This window comes from Scomber japonicus, chromosome 1 (genome assembly GCF_027409825.1).
Source record: "Scomber japonicus isolate fScoJap1 chromosome 1, fScoJap1.pri, whole genome shotgun sequence".
NCBI lineage: Eukaryota > Metazoa > Chordata > Actinopteri > Scombriformes > Scombridae > Scomber > Scomber japonicus.
This window is the reverse complement of record NC_070578.1, coordinates 14,282,560-14,306,573: the sequence shown is the minus strand read 5'-3', so window position 1 is coordinate 14,306,573 and position 24,014 is coordinate 14,282,560. Positions and strand designations below refer to the sequence as shown.

The 24,014-nt window shown below is 39.1% G+C and overlaps 1 protein-coding gene across 1 annotated transcript in view; it reads left to right on the top strand.

The window, feature by feature from the left end:
- The window catches only part of LOC128355943 (protein unc-13 homolog C), a 96,110-nt gene that overhangs the window by 45,362 nt on the left and 26,734 nt on the right, over positions 1 to 24,014 (top strand). Inside the window, exons 15-18 of the mRNA XM_053316371.1 lie at positions 720 to 809; positions 1,836 to 1,964; positions 9,156 to 9,289; positions 11,739 to 11,824. Coding sequence (XP_053172346.1) covers positions 720 to 809; positions 1,836 to 1,964; positions 9,156 to 9,289; positions 11,739 to 11,824 — 439 coding nt within the window. The remainder of the gene's footprint in view (positions 1 to 719; positions 810 to 1,835; positions 1,965 to 9,155; positions 9,290 to 11,738; positions 11,825 to 24,014) is intronic.

Here is a 24,014-nt window from a genome sequence, read left to right as displayed (position 1 = left end):
GCGTGTGAGCTCTCAGTAGGCAGCTGACTGTCAGTGAATCATTAAGAGGCCACCCGAAAATGTTTTCCTCTGTTGGTTTGCACAACACATGCTCATGTGGGTTTTTATTTTATCCGTTTGTTTTTATTTCTTGGAAAACGGGTTCTCTTGAATCATTTATCAATCCAATAAAAACTTTTATGCTGCTCACGTCCTAAAGATGTCAGACGGGTTATGCTTCTGCTGATGGACCATGATCTCAGATAGACCTCTCCTGTGTTTGTGCTGTCAAGCCTGCAGGCTGTGAACATTTTGCTCTATTTCCTTAATCTCCGGTGTGCATTTATTGACAAGGTAGAGGAGGGATTGAAAACAAACAAAATTGTATTGCAGAGCAGTGAGAGAGTAGGAGAAGTAGGTATAATGTATGGGGCAGGGATGCCTTTCCTCAGGGCTGTCAGGGCTTTATATGCTCTCCGTCACGGTGCTCTGCGCTGCCTGATGACTTCATGGCCCTGAAATAGAGGTTTTCATCAGCAGAGACCTCCCTTGTCCACTAAACGATTAGACAGACAGTCATTTCGTTATGATTGCTGGGCGTCGCTCTGTAATCAATTTCAATGTTTTGGCCTACACGATGTGATGTGTTGGGGTGGGCGGTGTGTGACGTTGAAAGGCTGCTTACAAGATATCCTCTCTCCTCATGTTATCTTCTTCTTTCTTTCTCATTCTCTCATCAGGATAATTTCCCTGCAGGAAACCCAGAGCGTCTCCAAGACCTGAAGTCCACTGTCGATCTGCTGACCAGCATCACTTTCTTCAGGATGAAGGTATTGTGTGTGCACATATGTGTGAGCTCATGGGTTTGGAATATCCTGAAGGATGATGAGGGAGCAGAGAAAGAAACATAACCATTGTAATAAATGATGAAGGAGCACAACAGTAATTAACCTTTGTAGATCTCTAAGATGTGTTTCGTCACTTAAAATGTTTTATCACAAAAGTGCTGCACCCTCGACTGAGACGCCTTCAATACTGGTCATAGCCATAAAATCTCCCAACATTGACTCATAAACACAAACCCAGATTGATTTTAGGCACGTTTCATTTAGGTGAAATCAATTCAATCTCATAATTCCTGAAAGCTGTCCCCCCCTCAACACAACTGACCATTCAAAACCAACAGATTTATGGTTGTACAAATTCATGACTGTAGGCTCATGCAATGGAGCTGCATGTGTTTGAGTAATGTGGGCTGACCTCCATACTACAGTAAGCCTCTATGTTTTAAATGCTTCCAGCTCTGCCCCCCCCCTCTCAACAGTATGCCGAGTTGTCTCCCGCTATATATAAAAGCTCAACCCCATTCAGCTCTCTTTTGGTGGGAGTGGGGGTGTAGCGTTGGAGCACTGAGGCATAGCTAAGATGGCAGCTGTGAGCAAAGGAATGAAACCTGTCACTTTAGGTTACCAAAGCTCTCACTCTGTGCCATGCCCATGGTGAGCTTTACTGTGTATAACCACTGCAGCTCACTCACAGGAGGTACTGTGTTACAATACGAAGTGCACATACACACCCTAAATGCCAGTCTGACCACATGTCAATTATAATATACATAATAGATGTAAGTAGGTTGTCCATTTTTCCTCAAGGTAGTGCTATCTTAGTATAAATATTTCAACCATGCAACATGATATTATTACATTATCACGCCACTGATGGATGGTACATAGAAATGCATTTAAGATAATGTATCTGTCATTGATTTTGGTTTCTTTCTGCTGTGAGACCTAAAATAACATCCAGCCCTGAAAGCATACCTATCTTAAATCATGTATGTATGTTTGTGTGTGTAGGTACAAGAGCTCCAGAGTCCACCTAGAGCCAGTCAGGTGGTGAAGGACTGCGTGAAAGCGTGTCTGGACTCCACATACAAATACATTTTTGATAACTGTCATGAACTCTACAATCAACTCCTCGACCAGGTAAACAGCTTCTGCATCCTATTGATTGTCACAATGTACCTTTTCAGCTCAAGGAAGTCAGACTTTTGTGGCACAGGAAAACATGAAGAACAGCGGTAATCCTCAGTCATGTGAAAAGTGAACAGCTGCCAGCTTGAGATCTCTCTGTATTTCTCTCATTAAGTCTTGCAGATGTAATGATTCACTTACTGAATGATGCATCACTTCAACATGATTCCTTACTTTGATTTTCTCTACATCTGTCTTTGAAACCCTAATCTGCAGTCAAATTATACACAAACACAATCGAGTTAAAATGCTGGTTAAGGAGGAGAAGCTCTGTACGGAACTGTAGTTTTGTGCGCATTCATTTGTGTCAAAAATATCAAGAAGCGGGTGAGGTACCAGGTTGTAGTTGTGGATAGTGTTCTAGTCTAATCAAATTCAGGCTGCATAGTTCTCATGCCGGGATCTGCATACCTCCTCATGCTGTGCACTTGCAAACCTGCACAGTTAGTAATGTAATTGCAGCTGGCATCTCAGTCCTCAGCCTTGCCAACTACCAACAGCTCCTTGTTGATGCTTGGCTCAACGTATACAATGGCGACATGCAGCTCCTTTTAAAGATCTGATGAAGAAACCTGCTTTTACTTGCTTTTACTTTGATTTCAGTAGCGCCTTGTGTCCTCGTTGAAGCTGTTCACAGCAAGTATGACAGTTTAAGAGAGCAATTGAAACTCCTGTAAGAATGAGACAAATTATAACTCTCTGATGTTTTTTTTTCTTTTATTGTAGATGTGAATTGTTAGCTGGTCACAATCCTTCCCAAATGCTTATCCCTCACCTCAATTTTTTTTAAAATAGTTTGTGGCTTAGTCAGCCAGCATTTGTGCATTCTACAGCATTTGATTTAAAGCTGAATATTGATGCAGGTTGTATCTGTTCACCCTGTTTCAGAATGAGACATGTCTGCCACCTGTTCAGCTTTAGTGTTCTTTTGTGTCTTTGATTGTGGTTGTTGTTGGGCTTGGAAGCCATAACCTTGCCCACCACTGGTGCATCCATAGCAAGCAAACAGAAAATATATATTATTCAGCAAGAAAATGTGTATTTCATGGATATTAAACACAGGATAATTACAAACAAGCCTAGACCTGTGGCATATGTTTGTTACGATGATGGTTCTTTGGTGAAGATGTTCTACTTTTCTAAATCATGATTTGATGAATGAACTCTTTGAACTCAATAACAACGAATATTAACTAGATAACCGAAACTAAACAGTCTTTATGAACTCACTACTTGCTCATAGCACACCTTCAGTTGTTTAAGCATGATGATGTGTGCGTAAATTGATGTCACTAGACACTTAAAAAATCTTCCCTTAATGGCCCATCCTTAAAAAGTCATTAATTCTTAATACTGTTACTTCAGTTCTGCTCCTGATTCACTTGTCAGAAGCTCAACATGAAAACTCTTTGAAGTTTTCTGCCTGTAGCGGGTACCCCTCTCTCACCTCATTCCTTCATCATGTATCACCTTCAGTCTGCCATAAAGCTGACACCACGCTTCGGTGTGCTATTTGAAGATGTGTGACAATGCTGGGAAAATATAAATTCAATCCAGCATGACCAGAAATCAATAGGTTATTTATTGTGTCTGACATTTACCAGACAATAAAGGCTTGCTATGTCTATTGCAAACTTTGCATGAAAGACTTCAACCTTCTTAGAAAGGGAGAGTCCAGAGTGAAGAGCCATATCAAAGCAGCGAAGCATTGGGGCAGTACTTACCTGATGTGAATCTCAACTGCTTTTGGCTCTTTTTTGGCTCTTAAGTGTGCAGACGGATAATGTATGAGTGCAAAAAAGAAGTTGAAAGCATGCTACTTCATCATGTATAAATAGAATAGAATATCATTGGCATGCTGTGAAGAAGCTGGAGGCATGTTCTGATATGGAGACAATACAGTGTTTCCTATTTACATATTCAAGAAACACAACATCACCCAGTCCTCAGTTAGGTTTGCTTCTCCAACACATATGGATTTCCATGTGCACTGGCCTCACCTGAGTAAATAATCAGGCAACAAGCAGCTCCGCCTGATTATTTAACGGTTTACTTCCCAAGGAGAATAGCCGCCACACCACAGAAGATAATGTCTTTTTAGGGCGTAATAGTGTGCAATCCGCTCAAAAGTTGAATAATAAGCTTCCTTTGTTTAAACAGCCTGAGGGGTTGTAAGCAATTACCAAACCGGGGAGATAGACACTTTGACTAATTACATCTTCGTCCACCACAGTTTCACAGCAGACAGCCTCTCTATCAATGCTTCCTCTACGACAGAAGTAAAAGACAATCAGTACAATACAATATAAAACAAACAACTTTATTAATCCCACTAGAGGCAATTTGTTTGGAGCAGTTTGTCCTACACCCAACACAATAACATACAAACAAATAAATACTACAATATTGAGGTCAGGTTCACCTCAAAGCAAACCTCACTGTGACAATAAATTATGTATGTTTATATTCACTTGGTAGCCTTTGACTCAGCAAATAGAACACATTTCAGACCCCAATTCTCCAGTTGGTAACAGTGACGGAGTGTGGCGACACAAGCGCTGACACGGTGGCCAGGCAGGCAGTGAAATATCCCAGGCATGTTGCGTAACACAACAACAAAGCTCTCTGCGTCTGCCTGGGCATAAAATGAGTCAGGGGAGGAGGGGCAGGGGAAATCTAGTTTAACAGTTTCTTAAATCCTGGCAGGAAAGGGAGGATTTTGAAAACCAAGAAGAGGGAAGAAGTGGAAAGAGGGCAAAGGAATCATGGAAAAGGAAAAGGAAAGGAACCATAATTTTGTTCTAGTTCATCCAGTGATAGAATGTGGATTGGCAATGATGGTGCACAGACCAGAAATACCTATTAAAATTCACATTCCCCTATATACATGCTTGTGCATTATGCAAATATCGATGCATAAGTAAGGAGATTAAAAAAGCAATCTGGTTTTGAAGAGTGGGGTTGGTGATCGTTGACAGCCGTGTACACTCTCCACGGAGCAACGAGGAAAATTCTCCACTTGTTACAGAGCAAGCAATTCAAATTGATTTGATAAGTATCTCTCATTGATACTATCACATATTTGCCAATGATACCCAAGTGGTAGATTTAACTATGTTTGAAGAAGATTTTATTTTCAGAATATGTAGCTATGTGCTTTATTTCTCCATATAAAATGTACACATACACCCTCTTTGCATGGCTCTTTAACATGCTTAGGAACAGCTCCAGTCCTACTCACTTCTCGCTCTCTTGGGAATTTGATCACATTCTCCAGGAGCATCCTTCAATCAGAGACTCTGTAATTTGTGTCACATTGTGAAAATTGATGAGGAGCCAGTTGTATGCTAATGCTGATTTCCCCCACACAGGGACTGAAAGTACTAAACAATAAACATAAACCACTAGCTACCCTCTAGAGGAGAGATGTACTGCTATGAATATTGCTGCTAGTGCCCCCACCACCCCTGTGCACTGGAAGTAGTTGAGACTACACTGCCCTCTTGGTTCAGTACAGTATTCACCTCCCAGTATAACTTAGAGTGAATCCCACGGGTGTGTTGTCGACTGTAAAAAGAACGGCAGGCTACTTAATCACCTTTAACAATGTGTTTGTACCTGCTTGAGGTGAATACAAATGAGCAAAGGGACTCTACACTACATTTTAACAGGACGCATGCTGCATCCGATTTAGTAGCGGTGACACAACCTTCAGTGTCCTTGATAGACGCGTACAGTTTTGTACGTGCACACACACACACTCAAAGACACATGCACAGACAGATTTTGCATAGCTGACTCACCCCCTGCAGATGCACTTGTTTCATTATTCATGCCATTAATTTCATAGAAATTTACCTTCCTGCATATAGTAGGATACCTCCCCCTGATGGTCAACCCCTCTCACAGTTATGTTGTATCTTCATGTATGAACCAAGCGTTACAATTCTAGTTTCATTGACTATGGATCAGGAGCCAAAATAAAGTGTATCTTTGTTGATTTGATATAAACTCATACAGTAAATCACTGATTTAGTTTTCACTAATTCATTCACATACTGTAGATAATTGACTTGTTTGTATACTCAGGTAAACAGCAGTCTTTAAATTGAGACTATGTTACATGGAGTATACAGCTCAAACTGCCTCCCTGTTGCATTTACTGTGTATTATGTCTTACTACATAGCAAACACAAGTGAAAATACAAATCAGAAATTCATGGGCTTTTACTCAATGATGGTACCTCCCATGAAATACGTAACCTCTTTTCATTACCCTGGTAGACAAGATGATAGACTTAAAGGCATAATATGCTTATGCATATGATTTTACTTTAAAACAATGTTTTTAAAACAGAAAAATAATTCCTCTTAATCATCGCTTGTGACCCACTAGAAGTGTGTGACGGTGTATGTATCTACAGAGACCCTGCCTTCTGCCTGTATTTTCTTATTTTCTATTTATTTTGCTATGTTTGGGATGTTTCTCATGTCCATCTTTGGGCAATGTGTGTGTAGCCTCCAGTCAGTAACCGCATGCAAGATATAAGATCAGGACTCCAAGTGTAGCGACCAGGTTACATCGCTGTCTCAGTCACTATCTCCTCAGCTCCATCCTGCTCTGTCTCTGTGCCATGGATGTATAAAGAGCTGCAGGTCTGTGTGTCTTCTTGACCGAGAGTGGAGCTGAGCTACACACACACACAGAACAGAGAGGCCACAGTGGACAGGACTAAGCTCTGCATTCACACCAAATCTGGCAATGCTGCATTTTCCCACAGGGTTGTGCTGAAGTGTGGGCGTGTGTTATTTGTGCTTCAGAATGTAACTGCTGTGAAACCATCGGAAAATAACTTTTATTTATCTGATTCAAAGCTTTGTTCTCGCCAGCAGCGCTTACTCTCTTCATTCACTAACTCTCTAGCTTGCTCAACCACTGCTGCCCCCCCTCCCCCTCCCCCTCTCTCTCTTGCTCTCGCTCTCTCTCTCTCTCTCTCTATCTCTCTCCCCTTCTCCCTCTGGCTCTGGTGTTGTTGAGCCAGGGAGGAGGGGGCCAACATTGACTGTTTTATACACAAATACAAACCAACAAATCCTTTAGCTTTTTCAGCCCCAAACCGAATGATTCAAGTAGTGAGCCCTTGATTGACATGAACAACAAAATCAACTTTAAGCCATATCTGTGTTTCTTGCCCCTACGATATTAAATTATATTGCTCACCCAGCTGCAATGCTACAACAACAGACACAACAGCATTACACTCCTTGCATCACAATATATTTAATACAAGAATCAACATCATTGGACACAAGTTGATTACTGTAGGAATTGATTAGCTTCTAGGGATTGTACAGAGAATAAATGAACTCATGTTGCTTTTCCATTTCCCAAGCTCTTCCTACAACATCTCTTCTGTGTGCCGCACCAAAGTCAATATGCTGAAGACCGTTAAATAATTCAACCTAAATTATTCAGTAATGGATCTGAACATGTTTCATTTTTAAAACAATGTTATATTCATCTAAAATACATTTTGTATCAGCCAGAATTACACACAGAAATGAAAGCATTTGTATAGCGTCCTCTTGCAGTCCACAGTCATACATTATATTTGTCATTGTCAGAGTGAATAATAAGCGTGCAGGTGTGTTTTCATGTAGTCGTGTTGGTGTATGATACAGATCTATCATTTTGGCTGAGTTTACTCCAGTATGTGCATTCAGCTGTGCTTTTTTGTGTGTGTGTGTTGCTTTGCCTCCTTTTTGTGGAACATGTTCAAAGCAAACTGAAATACTGTTACAGTTGTTCACTGACTGGAGAAGAACAGTTTGGTTATAGTTGATGTTGAGTGAACAGATGGTAGTGTCAGTGAGTGGTTTTAGATTCAACACCTTTCACCCCCAGACAGCACCAGAGATGTCTACCACACACTTTGACACAAACTATTGGAGGATGGTATGTTGAATGGAGGACAATTTTGCTTCTAAAACAAACTGAAATGATAATCCTTAAGATTTCAGTGCTGGTTGATTTCACATATCATTGTGTTCAGGAGTGTGTCATTGGAAAACTCTTATTGCAACATAAACATGAGCTAGAGTTGCTATAGCATGCAACAAGAGAGCCACTCATTTCCTTTGGGCTCACTTCCACTCAAAACAATCTTTGTCACCTTTGTAACAGAAATTGTCCATCTTTCCTCTGTGAGAAATTCAAACGTTGTACATTGCACCTTCTGTGTTTTCTTTTTTTACTTTCTTCTGTGCAGTATGTATAGTAGGCCAAACAGTAATTGGCTACCTTGCTGATTAGTTGAATCTGCAACTCTTCATCTAACAGATGTACTGTGGCTGGTCCTTCTTTCATTAGTGCCTGCAATATTTAAAACTGATCTCCGGTGAAAAATGCAGAATATAGGCACAGTTTTGTTTTATTGGCACATTTTTGATGATGATCACAGTGCTTATCTCAGTGACGAAAGCTTTGCGTTTCCTGTGACTGCTTCACCGTAAAAGCCACACTAAGTTCTGACGGTTGAATGCTTTTAATATGAAATAGCAGCAAGAGCAAATATTTGGCTTGCATTTGTCACTTAATACACAGGAAGTAATAGTGAGTGACATTGTTATCTGAGGCTGTATTAACAGGGTCAAATTAGATGCATGCATCAATAGCTTTTGAATATGTAATGTGAGCCCCACATTGGAATGGTAGACTATGTCACTAGGAATACTCTACAGTAAGTTAATCACTAAATAGATAAATAAATAAGGTAATCACTATATTCTGATGACCATGCATAATTTAAAAATGTTCAGTTATTCAGGGTTGGTGTCCTTACACAGTGAGCATCTGCCATGTTAGTGAATTCATGTACTTGCTGTTCTGTTTAGTTAATTATACTGCAAGTACAGCATTGATTGCATAAAAATTGTCAAGGCAAGACATTTTGACATGCAGTACAGAACATATACAATGTGTTGATATATCTGATTGTATACAGCATCCCTCTTCCTTTGTTCTCTTCTTCTCCCTGTTCTTCCTCTCTTTCTCCTAAACCCATGCAACTCCTCCCAATATCTGCTGCCTCAGCACACTGATACTGACTTCTGGCTTATGTTACCTAAATTCCTTCTCTGTAGAGCCGGAAGCAGGACCTTCCTCGCGAGGAGCAGGGTCCATCGATAAAGAACCTGGATTTCTGGCCAAAACTCATCACTCTCATGGTTTCTGTAATCGATGAGGACCGAACGGCTTACACTCCAGTCATTAATCAGTATGTACTTCTTTATTATACCATATGTGGTTTTTAACAAGCAATCTGATCACTCAAATGCATGCCCAAACTGCATTTATAGGCTGCTTTGTGACTATTGGCTGAGATTTGTGGTAAGCAGGTATTCTCCCTACACACGCATTGTAGAATGCGAAAGAAAAGAAGAAAGAAGCATAGAAGAAAAAAGAAAAAGCATAATAAGCAGGTATTCTCCCTGCATACACATTATGGAATGCAAAAGAAAAGAAGAAAGAAGCATAGAAGAAGAAGAAAAGCATAATTTATAATAAGAAACCATTTGAGAGGATTGATTTGCAGGGCCTTTGAAGCTAGAAATGACCACACTGAAAACATACCAATATATTGAGAGATTGAGTTGCTGAGAGTTTGTACTGCATGCTCAAAGACTGCATGCTGTATGCTTTATGCCTCATCCATTCTTGACCACTTGGACATAGGGTTGGCCAGCATTTGATGTAAAAAAGAGTTGACATGTAAGCAGCTGATATGTTAGTGGGGTTTTAATGCGGCTCATGCTGATTACATATTTGCATATTTATACAATACTAACATTTCTTATTCATTTATTTGCCTTTAAGGCTTCAGTATTCATCATACAGAGTTAAATAAATGAGGGAGAGATATCCTTCTCAAAGTATTGCGTCCTAGTAATTCATTTCATATTCATTGCCAAGATTTATTCAGTTATTTCTTTCAGAAAATATGAGGTGCCCATCAGCTCCTTTAAACCTGAAAAAATATCCACAAATTATGGAGACATGAATGAGCAATGTGGTGCACATTAAGGCTATGAGGCAGCCAGAGAAGCCAGCATTGAAAATGCTTTGTTCTGTATGTGAGTCGTACTATGGATGGCTAAAAGGGGAACACAGTAATGCTGAATTATATAACAGATGAGAGATTTCTGTGTAGAAAATCAGGATAGAGGGCTGGTTGTGGTGATGTGTTGAGGTAGGAACAAGGCGTTTGTGTCCATCAGATTTGGTTAATAAAATCAAATTACATGACCTGATGAAAATGGAGTGGAGCTCGCCTCTGATAGAATAAGATGCAACCTACATTTTCTTTCTGTCTCGCTCATACATATCCTCTCACACTCTCCACCCTCCTTTCTCTTTTCTCTGTCCTCTTGCTGATTTACGATGCTTATTACGACTCTGTTTATGCCCTGAGCTTTCTCTCCTACACTGTCTAATGATACATTTGCAATATTCATGCCCATTTCCTCCACATTCCCTTGGTCAAGTTCCAGACTGACATCTATTCGTATGCTTTTTCATGGTAAACCCAAGAGTGGACTTGTTGCCTTTATATAGTGTGAGCTGCTGCCAGAGGGAACACAGTTAGTCTTTTGCTCTATGTTCTTGTCTCAAGCCAATTATTGAATACACTGACTCATTTCATTGTTTTCAATTTTGTAAATATAACATTTGGATGGTGTAGTTGTTTTTAAAAGTGTAAAAGGATAGGAGGCTTGAAGAGATTATTTCCAGAAATACTTGTCATACAGATTGTAAAGCATATTACATCATTTATTTCACTACACAGAGGTAGACTGTAAATAATCTACAGGCATGAACAGTAGCTATAGATGTTTCCATTCATTTAGCCATGCAGGATTTTCATTGTCTACTTCGCCTACAGTATATCGTGGGTGCACGATGAGATTGAAGAAAAACCGAGATGGAGAGAAAGATTCTGAAAGTGATAGAGATGATAGAGGGAGCAATTGTTTCTGGCATGTTTTATTTTGTCCAGTTGCCACTAGGAGCATAAATCTGCCTTCTAGGTTCAGTTATTATTTCTTTGCTCCATAAAAGAATGTGCTGAAGGTTGGGGAAGATAGAGGAAAGTGTGTGTGAATGAGTGCACACAATTGAGACATTAGTTTCTGCAGGGAGTGCCCTGGCTCAGCAGATGATTATAGTTTCAATAGAGATAGTCAGACAAATGTGTTTGTTGTTAGAAACAGGGCGGTCTTCAGCAAAAGTAAAACATTTCCAGATAAATTGACCTTCCTCAGGCCAAGGCCCCATCATCACTGTCTTAAGATACGGATAATTACACCACTGACATCTCACATTCAAGCTTTGACAGAAAATCTATAGGTATTCAAAATAGCAGAATACTTGCCAAATAAGTTACCTCCCCTGCTCTCTCTCTCTCTCTGCTATGTCATTTCCTCCTGCACTTTACCTCATCTTAAAGCCCTGCACATGCATCTCCATTCTGCCCCAGTTAAACCCGGTTTGGAAATGATGGGGGATTATTATTAGATTAGATTATGAGATTCCCCAACCATGTCTTCTTGCACATCTGTTACGTCGTTTTGTTAGAGATTCAGGCTGGGCGAAGCCATCAGGCCACCCAGTCGAGCATGTCATTATACGGAAATGAGTCTGATTGGAATCCCTTTCAACTCTACCAGGTTTCCACAGGAGCTGAATGTGGGCAAGATCAGTGCGGAGATCACATGGGTCCTCTTTGCCCTGGATATGAAGTATGCAATGGAAGGTGAGTAATGGTGCTGATCAAACAATTGGCGCGTGTGTGAGACAGAGAGAAAGTGAATGAGCACTGACGACAAATAAGATAAGATTGATAGTATGTTGGTAAAGTGTAACTACTTGTTTGTTAGCTATTCACTAATTAGCAGTTAGTTCCAATATGTTGCTCACTTGTTCCTCTATAGCTACGCTGGAACAGGTGCAGTGTTACCGTTTTATTCCTCCATTGATCTGAGTGTTGTTTATTGGCCAGTGTCAGTGTGTTTATCAGTTGTTTCTGGCTGTGGTCAGCTGCACTGCCTATCTAGATTACACTTCCCTGCTTTAGCGCCATTGATCAATGTAGAGAAACTGGAACTTCTTTTTAATCGAGATAAACATTTGATCAATGGCACAATCAAAAAACGGATGGGATATTCAGGATTTTGCATCGTGTGAAAGTGTGTATATGTTCCTATATTTCAATATCTATGAGGTCCAAATGTTTTCATGTTAAGTATTACAAAATGAGAAAGAAAATCGCACAAATATAGACAATACTTGTCAATTATGTGTGTATCATTTAAAAGTCAGAGTTACATTTACATTTAGTGTTCAGATTAGTTACTTACATGTGTAGGAAGCATTATAATTGGTCTACATTACCTTTAGCAGTGGCACATATAAAGTAGTCATGAATCAAACAAAATTCTCACCTTGAAAGTTACCATAATTATAGACATACAGCAGGGATTACAAACGTGCACACAACTGCTGCAAATTGTATGGTCTAATTTAAAATGGAGAAGATACACAGGCTGGTACTTCATTGCTACTGAATAATGCAAATACTTTATAAGAAGAGTGCAGTGTGCAAAATGAATTAATAAAAAGGGATTTTTACAGTCACTCCCTTTGCACCATATGAAGGAACTAATATACTATCATATATGTAATGTTGTAGCATAAATCAAACATCACTAATTGTTTGAGAAAGGAAAATCCATCATTCCATATCAGCCAATGTCATGAGTCATTTTTATTTAAAATATGCCCCAAAAATATAATTCACTTTTAGTGTTCTTATGTTAGTTTAGTGTAGATTTTGTCAGCATGCGTAAGTCTTTTTCCAAAGACAGCAGAGACTCTTAGTGATCAAGCAATAAATCTTACATTTTCTCTGCTGGCAGGAAGACAGATGTTCACCATCTTAAGGTTGGTTTTGACTTAAATCCCCAGACCCTCTTCTTCCTGCTCACCTCCCAAAAGGCTGCAAAAGCCTTCTGGGGGTTATTGAACTAGGTTGGAGGCTTCAGGATCAAACCTACAGGATATCAGGATATATTGTGGGGGAGGAATAGAAAAGGGAATTAATGGGACTGAGGTTGTGAATGAATGTTAAAATTGCTGTGTGTTTGTGAACTTGAGATCTCAGCAGGGTTGCAGCCTGTGCCTGTGTGATTTTGTGTGACATTTTGCTCAATAGTTGTACTCAAGCTCAAGTTTGCCACAATCATGCATCGAAATTGCAGAAATAATGCAACTTGACATTATTACACAGCATACACTATACTTAAGTTCACCAAATTCATCTTGCTTGTCGAATCCCTTCGTGTCAAATTCAGTTTTTAATAGACAAAGGCTTTCTTATTGGTGTGAAAGACACAGTTTTGGGTTTAACTTGATTTGGGAAATCAGAGCAACTTATTTTAGGGATTATGGTCTGCTGTTGTCTCACTTTATGATTTAGGTTGGTGCAACAGATTTGTTTCACCTGCAAGTTTCACCTGCAAACCACCTCTTTGTTGAATGAGAAATGACAGAGGGCGGGATATTTTCTGGGCTAATGATGACAGAAGAGGCACAGGGGCTAGTATTTAGGGAATCTGGGTGATTGAGGTCAAAAGTTGTAAATGCTCTTTATACTGTGTGTTAAAGAAAAGGCAGTAAGGAGCTTATTGGTGATTTATCCTCATCCACACAGCAGATACCTGCTGCCTCCTTGCTAAGCCATCTTGAGTTGCTATGGAAACCAGGTGCCAAGTGAAATCTGCAGTGTGTCTTGATACACAGTATATACACATATGTATAAAGGAAGCATATATATATTCTGTACATGGAATATCATTTCTATATGAAAAGATTTAAATATGATCTGGGTTTTACTGAGGAATAGCATACCGAATGTATGTGGAGTATATGCATACAAATGTGCCCATATATCAGATTTTATTGAGACGGGTGTGGAATTCTAGGTGTATGCATGCATTGGTGTGTATTCTGTGGTGAGATAATGAGCAGCTATAAATCAACAGGAAGATGTCTTGATTATGTGAGCTGAATTTTATATTAAATCCCTAATCGTAATCTTTTTCACAATTTTATGTTTATAATTTAAAAATCACCATATTCTCGTAACATGAATCACCATACCTTGGTATAGATACTGAAAACAAATGAGATGGCAGTTCAGACTATCTGTGGACTCTATATCACCCTAGTGGAATTGTTTAAGTAGTTTATCCTCAGATTTCTGTTGCCTGCCTGTCATAAATAGGATGCTGCTGCTTGTTTCTCTGCCTCCTATGCCCTAAAGTGGAAAAAAGAAAACATGTTGAAAGCGAGCCTTTCATCAACCTTATGTCATCATCTGGCAATGCTGTATGAAACTGCTCCTTTGTTTGGACAGCAAGAAAAATGACCTCTATATTTATTTTTTGTCTTGTAACACAGAACAGCATATTTTGCACAAAATCCAACCCAGTATATCCTGTAAGGTGAAATCTAAGAAAATCAGAAATATGCTGATCAACAAGAAAACAATGTAAATAAGCAAATAATGTGTTTTATAAATGAGGAGTGACTACTTAGCTTTCATCATAAACAAATCTAGAGCTTCCAGGTGTTTGTTTTTCACTAACAGCTGAGACACTATTAATGTTTTCAATACAAATGTGATTATCAATCCAAAAAATTGTAATATGGCACTATCTCCTCTGCAGCACATTAAAGAACATACGCAGACATTACAAAGCATTGAGATTAACATGTATTTATTCTTATCAAAGTTTAATGCTTGAGGTTATAAAATGCCTTTTTAACTGCAGAGAAGAAAAGTTGCACATTTTCTAAATCTTATTATAGTAATATATATAGCAATATATATTATATAAAATTAACCCTGACAATATGCATTACATTCAAACAATAACAGTTTAGACCACGTGTCTTTTATGGAGGATAATATACATAATGCAAGAGAGAGGGATCAAACTGTGGCTTTGTGTTTGGATGTGCACTGAGTCAGGGCAGCCGGGCATGTGACCACCTAGGGTGTTACTGACTGCTGTCACAGCAGGTTTGGGCAGTGTGTGTGTTTATGTTTGTTTGTGTGTGTGTGTGTGTGTGTGTGTGTGTGTATGTATGTGTGTGTGTGTCTGTGTCTGTGTGTGTGTGTGTGTGTGTGTGATTTGCCTGAGGGTGTCCGTGTTACAAAAGTATACAAGAATCATGGATGCACTCAGTCACATACACACTCTTTCTCACTCCTTGAGCCTGAACCCTCTTCCCCTGCTTTGCCTCTTCTTCCCTACTCTTGTCAGTACATCACTGCCCGCCCACAGCGACACGTGCCAGGAGGAGGACATAACTGTCATGTTCCTCAAAGGAGCACTTTGTATGAATAATTGCTCATTTCTTGTAGGTCCTACTGGCTGTAAGAGTTGTAGGTTTGGTTTTGTGGAGACTTGTAGTTATATGAAAGAGTTTGACAGTTCATAAACAACTTGACAATGTGGTGAAACATACACATTGTAAACCACATAATGTGTTTTACTGTATAGATTTTTGTAACACCACATTAAAAAACAGATGGTGCCAGTTGAAACTTGGAAATCAGGGCACAACTTTAGTGTTTGGTACAGTGTATTACTCATAGTTTTAATATATACTGCATTTTTGGAGCAGAATAATGTTGTTGTTTGTTGTTGTGCATCTTTAAAATGCTTTGGTGCATGATACACTGAGATTCATATCTGACTGTTTGTCCCATTAGAAATTTTAAACCTCCCCATAATACATTGTTGTGGTGTAACCAGTGTTTCCATGTCATTTTTAATGCATGGGAAAGCGACTGCTGCCAAAGTGAATAATGTTATATTATTTAAAAAACATTTTTATCATTGAACATGCACCTCATGGCTAAATAGAACAGCTAACATTTCAGCCTGGCTGTAGAATTTACCATAGTAAAAAAAGTAATGCACATCAGACTGTATATTAGATGCATTACATGCTTGCATTTTTACTTTTAGAAAGTGCAACTAATGAATTCTCTTTCCAGAATTTGTAGCAATCACACGCCAACTGATACATGCAGTGTAGGCTAACATAACCCATGGCTCATAAAGTTTTGATAGGAAAGTAAATTACATATTGGCCTGGTTATACTGCCCAGACTACCTATTAGTAAACATTTAGACTGTTTACTACTTTAATTTAACCACTTTATTTTGTTAAAAAAAGAGAGAAAAAACACATGACACATGCATGTATTTGGCACATGCATAAATGTGTGAGCGATGATACGAAAACATATGTCTACAAAAGACAACATGAATGGTCATATGTAAAGGAAAGCATTGAAATCACAGGGGATTTAATTACTCTAATCATGGCTCACTGCTTTCTACAACGATCAGTCACAACACAATTATTCAGCTGAAACACCAGTAATTGATTGTACTCCACTGTACTTTCAGTGCAGGTAAGAACGCTTTGGTCATCTGAGGGTTTTTTTTCTCTACCATCACAGAACAAGCCCACATTTAATGTTAATGTATGCATGTTTCATACACATGCATCCTGCAGTGTGTATGTGTACAATCCTCTATCCACGTAGGAAGTCTATGTGCTATTACACTATGAATGGCAATAATGAGGCGGAAGAGGGTAGGCATACTGAGCCAGTCAATGTTGCTGCCAGTTTTTCTCATTCAGATGGATGGAAGTAACTCCGAGTGACCTGTTTACATAAGAAGGCACACAGAACATGCAGAATGGCTAACAGACACCCTGAAGGAGGCGGGCCAGTATGTCCTGCTTTGTTAGCATGCGTTTCTGTGTGTGTCTCTGTGCGTGCAGTGTGAGCCACTATGATTGTACGTGCATTTATCCAACCACGTATTTGTGCAAGTAAGAAAGAATGAATGAGAATACAAGAGGAACGTGTGTGTGTGTGTGTGTGTGTGTGTGTGTGTGTGTGCGTGTGTGTGTGTGTGTGTGTGTGTGTGTGTGTGTGTGTGCGTGCACATGTCTATATGTGCACATATAGACACGTGCACACACATACACGCTCACATGTGCACAGATGTGCGTGCATGTTACTTAATGAAGTCTTTAATGCATCCCCTGCTTTCTGCTTGGAGGCCTTTGGTGCCAGTGCTGGTGCAGAAATGGATGCTGCTAATTTTAGCATCTCTGTGTGAATCTCTGAATGTGTGAGGGAGACGGAAAGAGAGTGATGGAGAGAGGTAGGAGGGAAGACCAAAAGATAGAGGACAAAATAGGAGGCAGAGATTGGAGGAGGATTTGATAGAGTGAATGACTCACTTATTTATCCATATGTTTATTCACGGTCACCAACATGTGAAACCTTCAAAGTACTGCTCTATATTTACACTTATCAATCATCATCGTTTTATGTGACCGATTACAGACAGGTTCATGTGTTATTTACACTTTTGATTTCCCAGAAGCAAAGGTGAAGCCATTATGTTGAGAATTCATAATTCAGACTCAAGTAAATATCATCTGCCATGTAATATGGAGCCAGCTCACCAAACATCAACATAAATAGAGGGCATCACCCGCTGATAAAAAAGGGAGGGGGTGTCCTGTCACCTACTTTAAAATAATGCCTTGACTTGGCAGGTCTCTGTCCTGACCTGCCAAGGGACAACGGATGAAAACTAGCTATTTTAGCTAATTCCAGTGCATTTACATTTTATTTTGAAGTGTTCATGAACGCACACTGTCCCTTTAAATAGATACACTAAACTAAAAAAAACTAAAAAAACTAAAAGGGCTGTTTTTCAGTTTTTTGGCCAAAACACAAACAAACACCTTATCAAGAGGAGAAAAAGCAGTGCTACTCCTAGACTGCAGAATACTTCTGTGATGAAGTTCTACACTACATGCTGTATATCCACTGTATAGCTCTTTAATGGCCGTGGTCCTTGGAGCATGTCATTAAAGATCCAATGCTCCAGGCCAGCAGCCCATTAACTCATCTTCAGCCTGTTGGAACAGGTTCACTCTATAGAATATTTTAATTGAATTTCAATTACTGTACCTCAACAAGTTCCTTTCCACAGTAAGACGTTTGTTTACGGGGCTTGTGCATGGCTATATGTTGTGCGTTGCAGTGTGATTTTAATAGACTGTTCTCCAGCCAGTAATCTCTAATGCTTTTTTTGTGGTTTTAGCATAGTACTTTACACTTAATCCTGATCGCCTCTCCTCTCTGTACCTCAGCAGCTTATGGTGTTTTATGATGGCACAGATCGAGTTTATAAAGCATGGAGGTCCTGTTCAAGCCTTGCAGGTGGTGCATTTATACCATACTCATAAACACTTTAGAAAGTCTCTTCAATAAATCTAGCAAATGTCCAGTTAAAAAGCATAATCCTCTGATGTTTTGACTTTTCCATCTGTTGTTGGTGATTCACTCTACTGAACCAATGTGGACCTTTATATTAGTGATAGTGAGTCATAAGTTTGGCTGTGTCCCAATGCATTTTATGTTGAAGTCGCATCAACAGGAGTTAGTGTCTCTGTGGGCTTTGGTGTTATAGCAAAGCTGTGTCAGTAGGGCTCTGTGATGCAGCTTACAGAGGCTGTTTGACAGAACTGGGTCAGAAGCCAAGATGAAGGAATTATGTCACAAAGAGAACTATACTGGCCTTGGCTGCCATTCTGCTCTTCCAGCCTTTTGTCTCAAGAAAATCTGTATAGCCACACGCTCCTATAGATATATTCACTGAATGGCAATTGAAGGATGGAAATGCTGTGGTGAACCGCTGCAGTTCATCATAATATCTGCAGCATTTAAATCAATGAGGCAGAGAGTGAGTGAGTCTCTTGTGAGTTTGCCTGTCCCTGTGGGCTCAGTCAGACAAGATGACATCCTCACCAGGGACCTTGAGCCTACTCCTCCCTCAGGACAGCCCACACTGTTTACCACCAGTATGGTACAAAGGCACACACACAAACACACACACACACTTATACACATGCAACAGCATATACTTGCACAGATATGCACACACAAGCATGAAACACACACATAAAGCCACACACAAATATGAAGTACAGCCATTCAGACAGTGAGAACCCATCCAATCATTCTTGATACTTTTGTTTATATATGCTGCAAGCTTCTTTGCAAAAGCATGGATGAAGTGGGATAAAAATAGAATGGGTATGGTGATTAATCATTATCTTCACAGCCAGCCACATTATCTGTGAAACAGCTGTGCCAATCACAATGGCTGATAATATAAATGCTTCACTAAATAAATAATTGTGTTGTTGTCTAGGAGATGGATTGTGGCCAGGTACAAATGTACAGTGCCACAAGCCATTTACATTGCATCAACTGAATATAGTTATAGAAATTAAATAGATTCAGTCAATTCAGTGATGAAGAGTAGACTGATGATTAAAAAGACCTGATCATTTGCTCAAGTATTTGTGATGCTAAAGCAATAACACCCTACCACACCCTACATTCATACATGCACATACAGTATATAGACATACACTGTATGTCAAATGCTTTTCTTATATTTGATATATCAATTCATGTGACACCAGAGGTGCCTCAAGGGCTTGGATCTGCATAAACAGCATACATAAGTATACATTGATTTACCTTGTAATATGACAGATTGCTCATTTAAAAACATGTGACATCTATGCTTACAAAAAAATGACTCATTCCAAAGTAAGACAGCTTATGTATGTTTCATTGCAGTATTTTTAAAACACTGCCCCCATTTCCCACAAATTCTCTCTTTTATTCAAACAATAACATTGGGCCCAGTGAATGGACAATTATGTCCTTTTTCTTTAATTCAGAGTGTGCAAAGAGGCGCATTTCATCCTTTGATTTTCTAGAGGATATGAGCTTTATCACCCCTAAACTGCAGAGTTTTGAAAGAAGAAAGCCTTTCAAGAAGGTTTCAACTTCTCTGATATTTCTGTCTTAATACCACGCATGTTGAGTTTGAAAAACAGATGTCACTGCAGACTGTTTGTGGAACACAACGAACAGTTTAATACTTGTGCATGTTTCTCAATAATTCCCCTACAAGGTGACATTAACTATGTAGAAGATTTTAACATTGTATTAGGCAATATTCATGATCTCCAGAGGTTCAGCATTAGCAAGTGTTATGTCATCCAAAGCAACTGTCAGAACTTTATATAACATACTGTATGTTACACAGCTAGTACAGTACACAGCCCAACTAACAGACTTTTAATGATTTTTTTTAATGTAGTCTGCACTTTTAGTCAAAAATATGTGTATAGAGATTAATTAACTATAACATAGTTAATTAATCTCTATACACATATTTTTGTTTTCTTGTTAGGACACTGCATTGACTTCCATTGATTGTGGACAGCCTAACACAAACTATTACCCTAACCTTAACCAGGACCTTAAAAAAATGATGTTTTGCCTCATTAGGACTGGGTGTTGGTCCCCAAGAGGACCACTGGTCCTGACAGGGTCTGTGTTTATATCCCAGTGAGGTAACAAAAGCATGCACACACACACGTACACATAAAGCAGGCTAAAAGAACCTGGTCGGTAACATCAAACAATACACCGGCTGACCTCTCCTTTTCAATCTTCCAAATGACCTCCGTCTGCTTCCTTCAGGTGACTAGGTGACTGTGAGTGTATGACAGCGAGTATGTGTTCAGCTTAGGGCAAAAAGGCTGACAAACAGCGATAATGTGTGTATGTGTGGACATATGTGTGTCCATCCTGTGTGTATATAAGGACCGCTGCAGTACCAGCTCAGTTAAATTAAAGTGGCACTGTCACAGTGGATCCTTCTGTTCAGATATTGCACAGCCTCAACAGCAGTCTGACTTCAGGTTCTCTCTAGTAAAACAATCAACCCAATATTCACAATCTTTAAACCATCTTCTCCTTTTATGATACATGCTGACTAGGTGAACCCAGGTGAAACCTTAAATCCCTCTGCAATTTCACCCATCAAACGACTTCAGCCATGAAGGTTAGGTAGGTATAGATAAAAGCAGTGATTTTCCAGCATTAGGCTCAGAAAGAAAGTCACTGTAAGGCATTGTCCCTTTGTACATCATGCAGGATATTGCAGAACTTTAAACAGACTTCTAGTGTGTCTCTTAGGATTTGTGAAAAGATTTCTGTCAAGATGTCAAAATCTACACATGCAAGCTGAACAAACTCCACCTCAGGGTTTTGCAGGAGAATGAGAGTGGAGAAAAATACTTGGATAGATACTGTAGACATGCCATTCAACAAAAAATAATATTTCTCATATCACAATGTGAGAAGTACCTTGAGAATGTCATTATTAGGACACATTTAGGTGTCAACTAAGACAAACTAAGCCTTGAGACATTAATATACAACACAGTGAAGTTCTCTGTTAAATACAGTCCAACCTTAATTTCAAAAGCGAGTTTGAAATGAGCTTCAGTGCGAGACAGACTGTGAGTTAAGTAAAGCACTCAGAATCTTCTCCATGCTAATGAGTAAAATATTTCATTGTGCATTTGAGTACACAAAAATTATCCACAGGTAGTGTTAATATGTTAATTGAACATATGTAAATATTTTTCTCGGGGCTTAGAGAGGAGTGTAGGATGGCAGGCGGTGCAGTATTCATCACAGTGTTTGGGCTCTTATCAGGATTAAAGCATGACAGTGAAAGAGCAATGCACTGGATTTAAACATGCCTTTGATGTGTGGATGTAAGTGTCTTGTATCTTCTAGAAAGTGTGTGAATGCTGTATTTATATTCTTATTTCTGCTTACCATTTAGAAGCACCTGCAGTAAAATAGAAAAAAAAACCTCCTTTAAATTCTCTGCTTCTTCATTCCTGTTTTAGACCTAGTATATTGTGTCCAGATAAAGATAAAGTATAGCCAGATTTGGTCACCATTCATTTCTCAGTTCACACCTAGTATAATAGAATATGTCTCAAATGTGTCTCAAGTGACCGTTTAAAATCAGATTTGGCTCCTCACATTTCATCTGTGGAAAACTGGAATAGCTGCTAAACTAAAAAAAATGATATCAGTACTCTGCCACAGAGAAAATTATAGCATACCTATTTGTATAATGAATAAAATCTAGGCAGACAAACTTAACAGGTTGCACACAAAAGTGAAACAAGACAATGCAGAGTCACAGAGACGAAGAGATACATACACACACACACACACACACACACACACACACACACACACACACACACACACACAGCAAGCAGTGGAGTGAGATAGGGAGAGGGAGATCATGGCAACTTGCCTCAGGTTAGGAGGGAGGTTTGCCATGGAATGTATAAACAGCATTTACAAGGTGATTGTTCACTGTAATTTAGGAAGCCTTTGTTTTCACAAAGCACTATAATGTAAGCAAATACATGATCATTCTGAATGTGAGCTGAGTGATCAACAACCAAGTCTCTGGATAAGGTTTGCTTAAAAGTAGACAGCTAAAACTACTTGTTAAATGTCAGGGAAAGACAGTGAGCACAATTATGTTAACCCAACATTTACTGTTGGCAGGAGATGGGATTAGTCTCCGGTGGTTTAAGTTTTTGAACAAACCCCTTCATGATATCAGCATGGCTCAGTGGATGGCCAGTCCACTCGTTTGGTCTCAAATAGGGCTACAACTAATGATTACTTTCATTTTTGACTAATCTGCCAATTAGTTTATCATTTAATCAATTAGTGGTTTGGTCTTGTCAGAAAACACGTCAATAACTATTTTCCAAAGCTTAAGTTGCAACCTAAAATGCCACGATCAGCAGTCTACAATCCAAATATTAATATTATATATTTTACTGTCATAGAGGACTAAATGGAACCTGGAAATAGCTGGAAGCATAGTGTGTGAGCATTTGTCTTAAAAAGAAACACAATTATTATCATCAATCAGATTAATTATTTATTGATTAATTGACTGATTGATTCATCATTTGATCCTTGAAGCTCTAGTCTCGACTGAAATATCTCACAATGTATTTGATGGAATGCTGTTCAATTTTGTCCAGAAAAAAAGAAACGATTTTCTACTCAGCTGTACTGTTTAGTTCCGATTAGCAAACTTTAGCACACTAACAAGCTAAACTAAGATGGTTCAAATATTAATAATAGCTGCATTTACCTACCTAGTATTGTTATTGTGATATTGTGAGCATGTAGTATACTGATGTTAGAATTTAGCTCAAAGCACCATAGCTGAAAGGAGAAGCTCTTCACAGAAAGCTGCTTTTTTCAGTTGTCCATCTCATGCACATATGATGGAACAGATACAATTCTTTTTTAATCAATACAACTGTCTACACCCATCATGTATCTGTACGCGTTTTCACTCCTGCTTTACCTTTGATTGTGTTTTGAGCTCTGATTGCCACTTCTACCATGTAGGTTGTGCAGACATTGTTTGTTTTGTTTGGGTGAGGACAATCTGGAACAAAGCTTTTGTTCTTCTCTCCTGTTAGGTTTAGTCTTTATTGTATGACATGTTAACATGCCCACTGGTCTTCATCTAGCTCTCTGTGTTGCAATTTATTTTTCATGATACAACAAATGTTCCTCTAAGCTGCCATGATATTTCCACCACAATGCTGATCACCCTTGTTTTTTCAGTTTCTTCCTCCACCGCCATTGCCTCATCTGCTAATAAATTCTCACCAATGCAATAACAGAATACTTTTTTTATCTTATTTGTCTTTCTCCCATGGTCTCCTCCTTTTTGTCTCATATCTTTCTCACTGTTTCTACTTCACTGGTTCCTTTTGCTCTTCTGTTCTTTCTTCACTCTCTCTCTTGTGCCATCACCATCCATCGCTCTTCCGGGGGATCCCATGGAAATGTTTAATTGTTCTGAAATGTCTGCAGTGAGCTGGACTAAATGACTCAG